At 50.2% G+C, this 7,944-nt stretch overlaps 1 protein-coding gene across 1 annotated transcript; it reads right to left on the bottom strand.

The window, feature by feature from the left end:
• Positions 1-254: 254 nt before the first annotated feature.
• Positions 255-7,554, bottom strand: POU2AF3 (POU class 2 homeobox associating factor 3). Its single transcript, XM_074561520.1, has 5 exons — positions 7,133-7,554; positions 5,302-5,431; positions 2,890-2,941; positions 1,111-1,337; positions 255-593 (listed from the first exon to the last, which is right to left on the bottom strand). The coding sequence occupies exons 1-5, from the start codon at positions 7,552-7,554 to the stop codon at positions 255-257; spliced, it is 1,170 nt and encodes a 389-aa protein (XP_074417621.1).
• Positions 7,555-7,944: the final 390 nt, after the last annotated feature.

Genomic DNA, 7,944 nt, shown 5'->3' with positions numbered 1-7,944 from the left:
TTTGGTAAGGCAGTTTAGGATTTTTTAAAAACAACAACAAAAACAAACAGGGGAAAAACCACCCAAACCACCACCACAACAACAAAACACGCCTGACCATACAAGACAGGAGGATTAATGTAGTGAAAACATCATGTCGAAAATATCTGAGTAGTGAAGAATAAACTGGACTGTGTTAGGCAGCGCAACTTTGCATAGTTCATGGGCAATTAATCTGATTTGGATACAGTGGATGTGTAAAACCACAGTCCCCATTAGCTATAGCAGATGTCACAGTTCCTATCCCTTCTGAAGAAGTCGTCGGCCATGGCCATGGGCGGTAGGTAGTCTGTGCAGTCCGTGCTGGGGCAGGGGAAGTACTGCGGGACCCCGTCATCCACATGCTGGGAGCCACAGGCGGTGCAGCAGCAGGCGGAGGTGGTGTATGGGGAGGGGGTATGGCAGGACCACTCCTCTGCAGGGTAGTCATAGGTCTTGGCGTCCAGAGCAGAGGGTGGGCTGTGGGTCAGCGGGGTGAAAGGAGATAGCTGAGGAGGAGAGCAGCTATAGTTTAATGTGCTGGAGAGATCAGCTGAATTGGGGGATCCAGGAGCCTAGAGTTAGAGAGAAGAAAAAAAAAAAAAAGGCAACAAAACCCAGGACGTTTCAGGGTGTCATTTGGGGAAATGTGGACAGCAGCCAAAATTTCCATGCCATTGCCTTTCTCAGGAGGGTCTGGCTACCCAGGGAGATCATTCGGCCCTTGGAAGGCTAAACCCAAGAGGCAGTCCTGTGACATTAGTGTTAATAGGGAACATCTCTTCAAGTTAGACAATCACTAGCAGGAGCTGGGCTATTTTTTGCAGGAAGTCTACAGGGTCTGTAGAAGGGACATTCCCTATTCTGCAGCCTGTCTCTAGGTTTGCCTGGGCCTCCCTGTCCTCTGCTTCCAATGGGAAACCATGCAGAAGTCCACACAAGCAGCCTGCATTGCTGTGGCTGTACCCCATGCCCCTAAAAGCAACCACATTTCCAAATCAATTTGCTGCTGTTCTGACCCAGGATGTGACTCCCTTCCCCATCTTCCCTCAGAGTGCGCCTGTGGCTGTTCCCCTGGGACACAAAGCTTACCAGGCCCTGGTTAAAGCAGAGTGGGACTGGCTGGAAGGCATCTGAGGTGTAGTGTGAGGATGTCTGGAAAGCACTGAAGGCTGGGTCTAAGGGCACATCTGTCTGAAGACAGGAATCTACCAGCTGCTCCAAATAGCTAGGGCTTTCTTCGCAGGAGAGGCAATTCGAAAACTGCCACGATGGACAATAGTTGGGAGCGGAAGAGATGGGTTCTGCATCAAAAGGTGCTAGAAGAGAAGGTAAACCAGACAGTAGCAGATTATTCAGTATCTGATCTCACAAAGGGTGGGTGTTGCCCTAGGTCAGGTTTCAGTACTCTCATGTGTTCAGTAGCCCTGTGGATTTAGACAAGAAAAGATGTCCTTCAAGTTCAGGATGAATTTTCTAGGCAAGCAGACACCAGGAGAGAGAGGCCTAAAAGCATGCAATTAACTTGGGAACTTTAGTCCCCTTGCAAAGCTCCAAAGCTCTTTAAATACTACTGGAAACATTTTGGGCTCCAGCCATTTTGGACAGGGATCCAGCTGGAAACTCCCTCAGGCTCTTGACCCTCTGGCCTCCCTTCAAACGTCAACTGTTTACAGACCTAGAAGCTTGCCATGCAGTGATTTATGCTTCGCAGCTTGTCAGATGGCTTGTGCCTTTGCCTCACCCAGTCTGCAGGTGCAGGGTATCTACATCTGCAGGAAGAAGGGGATAACAGAGGAATAATTTGCTCTGTTATCCCCCAAAGAGACAGATAGGAGACAAACTTCTGAGCTGACAAAATGGAGCAAGTCAGTGACGACACGGCATTGCGTCCACGTAGCATTATTGGCGAAAGTGCAAGTTCCTAGAGAATCTGGCCCTACAGTTTCACCGCGAGTCTGACTTTTCAGAATTATTATCCTTTCATGCTGTGTTCAAATATGGTTAAAAGCAAAAGCCCTGTGCACCTAGAGGGGCACAGGTATGAAGGCAATGGAACTGCACGTGGGTAGAGTCACTTAGTCATCATTGTTTGCAGGTTCAAGGTGGCAGTGTTTAGCTGGATGTGGGGAGGAAGTGAGAAGCACACAAAATACATAAGCAGATGGAGACTTTCCAGACGAAAAAGCTTTGGTATGTCTCATGTTTCTGTATTAACATAAGGAAATTGATTCCTAAATATTGATGATTTAATAATTTCCCTGCCCATACAATGTATATATTCACACCTGTCCAACCTTTTAGGTCTCTCTGCTTTGGCTGCGGAATAATTGAAGGACCTGTGAGCCCAAAGTGCTATTGCCCCCACCCCTTCCCCTGTTCCTTGGATGTTCACATTAGGAGGAAGGAACTCTTTGTATTGTTGAAAACCTGATACTCCTCTCACTCCTACAGATGCTGCCAGGAGAGTCAGAGCAGCCAACTCTGCTGGAGCTCAGCAACGTGCTCCAGAGCGACCTGGCCCTCTAACTCCAATTGGACCCACAGACTGCAGCTTGGAGAAGGTGACGCCAGCAGTGTTGCTCCTTAGGGGATGAGCATCCCTTCCTGAAGGGGATCTTGCTCCTTGCTGTGGGAAAAATAAACTGCACAAATGAGAGCATGTGAGCATGCTCCTGGATGGCGTTATATGTACCCTGCTGGCCTCACGGCATTCTCATCTGCATTTCGTGGGCTCCTTTCAGGTGCTGATTGGCCGCATTGCCAGTTATCTGGCAGTGCCTGCCTCAGCCAAGGGCTGGAAAGACTGTGCGCTGTGGGAAAAAATGGGAAGGGGGTGGGAAGGAACATGTGGATGGGCTTTGTACCAACCTGGGTGAGGAGACACAGACTCTGAAAACTGGATGCTGCTGCCCCAAGAAACCTGACCAAAGAGAAGGGAAGAAAAGGAATTGTATACACTGTAACACAGGGGAGCATTTTTCTGCATGCTAAGGTAAGTCAGGATTTTGCTTCAGCCTATTTATGTAAACCTTATTTACCTCATGGCTGTGACATAGAAAACTTCCCTAGCATTGGCAGAACAAGATTAGCATGCGTAACATGATTTTTCCCTGAGCCTACAACGGCACTGGAGGAGCACAACACCAACCTGGTGTAAAGCCCTTGATACAGCACCTTCTGGTGCGCTCGTCCTACTTCATTATTACTGTTAATTCAGCAGAGATTGTGGCAGCCTTTGAAACATAACAGCTGTTAATTTCTAGGATTATGAATTCCACAGTGAGGGGATCCCAAAGAATTTGTAGGCATAAATATGATTGAGAATGAGTAATTAATAAATTGTAAGCAATAACTCTTGAAACGTGACTAAGACAATTGCAGGTATCCCCATGGCTGGGCATCGGACTGGGTCACCGTGCTTGGTGTTGATGTCACTTGAGAACCAGCTCTGAACATCGCTCCCCACTCTAACACAGCTATGTGCCTCTATGAAAATGGACAGTCTTATTTTCTGAGGGATGCTGGAAGCTGAAGCAGACAGATCAATCTGCTCTAGCAGCCTGACCTGCCGGAGGAGAGAAATCCACCCCAAAAGCAACAGGAGTTTTGATGCTTGTTGTTTGGGACAAGGATTTTTCTCTGCAACTACAAATACTGTTTTTTTTCCTCAGTTTTAATTCATACAGACTTCTTCATTTCCTTTATTCAAAATGCTCTCGAGTTAGTGGATCATTTCCCAAGCAACAACTTCCCACCACGTTCTTGTGCATTTAATTCATTAAATACTGGCTATTCTGGGCTGAAAGAGCCTGTAGGACTACCCCTTTTCTCTTTGGCTGCAGATGTGTAACAAGGCAGACAGAGCCATACCGCCGGCAGCAGAAGTTTTCAGGTTCGGCTTTTTTCAGTGCACAGAGGCAGTTTATCCTGCCGGCCCTGACCTCTGGGGCCTCTCCAGGACAATGCGTACCTTTTGCAGATCACAAAGGTAACCTCCTGCACTGCCACTTTTCACTTTTTCCTGTGTGGGCAAAACAAGCACTGTGTAAACTCTCTGTGGGAAGCGAAAACCAGTTCTGCGCAGCCCTGTGACACCTGGCTGTGATGAAGAGGCTGCTTCCGTTAGGGCTGGAGGGGAGGAGTGACCCAGCGTTTCCAAAGCCCAGCAGTTTTGTGCACTGTCCACCCAGGCCTCCCTGCCCATGGCTTGCAGGCTGAGCAGCTTTTTGTGCAATCAGCTGCAACAAGGAACAGGAGGTGGGAGATGAAATCTGAAAACCATCCAAACCTGTAAAGTCATGAATCAGGAAGAAGTAATGATTTACCAACCTCTTTATGCAAATCCCTAGGGTGGCTGGAGCTAGAGAACTCCTACAAAGACTGGAAGAGTGAGTGAGAGAGAGAGTAGATGTGTGCGTGTACACACACAGAGACCTCTGTCCCCCCCTTTAGAAGGGATGGGGCTAGAAGCTGCCCAGATGACACGAAAAACATTGGAGACCTGAATTCAGTCAAGCACACTTGTATATTATGCTACAGAGCCCTAATGGAGCAGGATGGAGCTCTGCTTAAGGGCTCTTTGCCCACGCCTTGTGTTCTTCCTTTCTGCTAGCCAAAATTTGGGGCTGTTGCTAAGTCCCAAATTCCCAGACACTCTCCACTGCCTGGGAGGTGCTGAAGGCACTGGACCTCTGGTGCCTTCATTTCCTGGACAAGAGAAAGCCTCCAGGGGCAGGGGGGGGACAGCTGGAAGCAGCTTCCTGAGGGGCTGAGACTTGTGGAAAAGGGGGAAGTTAGGGGAGCTTTAGTGTGACAGAGCTTTGCACTGGTTGCTCCTCAAAGCTGCACAGGTCGGGTCGAAGGCACGCCCTGGGGATATCCTTCACCTGATGCTGCAAAAGAGTTTTGTGCATGCTTCAGCCTGGCCAGGCCACGTTTTAAATGGGGGCAGTGACCATGGCCTGCCTTGCTCATCCAGCATAATGATTCTGGAGTTGCTGTGATAACTGTAAGTTGGACTGAAATTTGTCTATGTGATCCTTCCATCCTAGAGCGAGTTACGTTTCTGGACACCAGCTCTGCTTTCGCCCTGTTCTAATGGCTCGGACCGTCACCTGTTTAGATCACTGCTGCAGTTACTGTGGCTGAATGTCCTCCCCCATCCTCACAGCCTGCTACACTCAGACTTTGGCACTCTCCTTGGTCCAGAGACTACAGTCTTAGCAAAAAAAGATGAAGAGAGAAGAGACAAAGCAGACACCAAAAGATTTTTTTACTTACCGCTGCACCAGTTGCTGCTTGTCGTGCTCTCCTCTGCTGCAGTAACTCCTTAACCGTAATCTTTACTCTAACACCTTGATACACCTTGGGCTTTCCTGAAAGAATTTGTGGAAATTTACAAGATGGGAGACTTTCAGAGCGTACAGCAAATCCAGAACGTTTTCAGGCACACTCTACTCAGAGTCTACTTGAGTAAACAGATGATTAACTAGTTCACTGTTAAGTCACTTGTAATCACAGTTTATAGCCCTTTTTAACACTTGCTAGTCAAGCTTGTAACAAGCAGACATTTATGAAAAAGTTGTCATTGATTATATTTAGAAATCATATGTGTTTTATTCTTTACTATCTGCTTCTTCCCTGCCCCTCTCCAGGTGTCCTAATACCAAGCTCCATCTGGTGCTATTGTTGAATTTACTTAAATTCCTACCATATTTGCCACTCTTAGGACCTGAAAATAAATGTGCGGATGAAGACCAGGAATAAAACAATGGAAATATGTGGGCAGTTATTCATAGGGCTGAACAAAACACAAATAAAATGAGTGCTTTCATGAATCACTTCTTGCAAAACCTAGATTATCTCTTTAGTTTGTTCATTCTGTACAACTCCCATTTATTTCAAACAAACATGTAGGATGTCTTTAATCCAACAAAACCAATCAGCAATCATCAGTCACTACCTGATGAGGGATTTTTAGTAGAGGAAATGGTAAAGTATTTACCTATTCTGAAAAATCACTTTCACTTGCTGTACTCACGCTAAAATACTTAAAGCCTCTGGCAGTTCTGTTTCTGACCTAACTTTCTGCTATTATTTTCATCCTACAAACACAAGTGTTGTCTCATGCTGCAGTCAGCTGTTCCCCAGTGGAGGCAGCTGGTTGAAGGTTCCCTGTCCTATTGCTGCTGCATGCAGCAATAAGCAACAGCGCTGGATTAAGGGTTCCACCCGCATATCCAAGAAATCCCACACTGTATGCATTGTCCTTTTCTGCTATAGCGTCTCTCCATTGCTGATGGCTGTACAGCATCTTCAGCCTCCTGTCTGCCCACTCCCAGCCCTCCTGCTGCCCCCTTGGTGCTCTGGTTGAGGATGTGCTGTAACAGGCATAAAGGTTCCTCCAGGGGACCTTGAGAGGTTTGCAGAGCTGTGCTCTCAGCATCTGGGGAATATTCATCTCATACTTTTCTGTTTTGTTTCTATTCAACAAACTGAAGATGGGGAAAATATGGGGAGGGAAGGGTTCAATTTAAAGAAACACCTTGTTACCAGGCCTCCCTATAGCCAGGGAGGGCCCTGAGCTAGCAGCCCCTTCTGCAAGTTTGGGTTCGTGCTGCATACAGCCTCTTAGCTCTGGTCTGCCCAGGTAGCTGGGCAGGGCTAGGGGCTATACTATAAGCAACTTAAAGACAAACTAGCAGGGGAGGTATGGACACATCTATAACCCAGGGGCTGGCTGTCAGGCAGCCAACACTCCCGACTCCCATGGCAGGGCATCGTGCCCCCAGGATCCTGCTTTTCTAGCACCGCGAGACCCCAGCGTGGTCTGGGTGTAGTTGAAGCATCGAGAGCAGGGCTACCGGCGGCCAGCTCTCCTGAACTGGCCGGGCTGTGGGCGGAAGGGGCGGAGTGATGCGTCTGGGGCTGGGGGTCAGTAGCAGGGTGACAAGAGCAGGCAGGGGGTCAGGAGCAGGGTGACGGGGGCAGGCTGGGGGTCACGAAGCGGGGCGGTCAGGGCAAGGCGAGAGCAGCGTGGCGAGGGCAGACTGTGCGGGGAGCGCACGAAGAGGTGGGGAACAAGGCTGGGGGGCGGAAGCGCATCTCCCACCCCGCCGCAGGGGCTCGGGACCGGCAGCGCTCCCGCCGGGAGCCGCGGGGATGGCCGCCGGAGGGCGAGCGGCTCCGGGGCGGGCCGAGCCGGCTCTGCGGCACCCCGGCTCCCCCCGCCGGCCGTCGGCCCCGGGCCGGCCCTGCCCGCTCCCGCTGCGCTCCGCTGCGCCCCGGCCCCGCCGGCGCCCCCGCGGCGGCGCCCCCGCGGCCGGCCGGGGCTGGCACTTGGCGGGCAGGAGCCCTTCCCTTAGTTCCCTTCCCTGTCTCCTCCTTCCCTCCTCCCTGCCCTCCCCGGTTCCTCCTCGCTTGGGAGGCGAGGTTACCTGGCTCGCGAAATGACCCCGACGAACCCCGAAACTGCCCCAAATTGGGGTGGCGAGGGGAAGAAGGGTGGGAGGCGCGGCGGGGCTTACCGGACATCCTGAGCAGCAGCGGGCAGCACCTCACCGGGCACCCGGTGCAGCGGCAGCAGTAGCCCTGGCCCCAGAGCAGGTGAAGGGGGCGAGAGGCGACAGGCTTAAAATTTGGGGGCGAAGGGACCTGCTTGCCTGGTGGCAATGCCAGGTGGATCCTGACAATATTATTGTTTTATCCCTACGGGTATATGTTTGAGTTTTTCTCTCCTAATGCCAAGTATTTAAAACCTCTAGAAACCAATGATTTGACAATCAATGATTGCGCGATACTTTCAATTTGAATATTCAAAGGCTCCACAAAATGGGCTATCTTTTTGTGAAACTGAGCACATCCCCATCTAGCAGAGGGTCTAGGGGAATAAGATTTGGCAGGGCCACCCTTCCCACCCTTTGC

Source organism: Larus michahellis, chromosome 17 (assembly GCF_964199755.1).
Source record: "Larus michahellis chromosome 17, bLarMic1.1, whole genome shotgun sequence".
In the NCBI taxonomy this organism is placed as follows: domain Eukaryota; kingdom Metazoa; phylum Chordata; class Aves; order Charadriiformes; family Laridae; genus Larus; species Larus michahellis.
The sequence above is the reverse complement of the archived record's forward strand: the minus strand, read 5'-3'. Positions and strand labels throughout refer to the sequence as shown.

Coding starts and splice junctions, on each gene's coding strand:
- POU2AF3 (XM_074561520.1), bottom strand. CDS start 7,554: ATGTCCGGTAAGCCCCGCCGCGCCTCCCACCCTTCTTCCCCTCGCCAC. Junction 5,432..7,132: donor TCCCGAGCCCCTGCGGCGGG/GTGGGAGATGCG, acceptor ACGCTCTGAAAG/TCTCCCATCTTGTAAATTTC. Junction 594..1,110: donor TCTGCTTTAACCAGGGCCTG/GTAAGCTTTGTG, acceptor CTCTAACTCTAG/GCTCCTGGATCCCCCAATTC.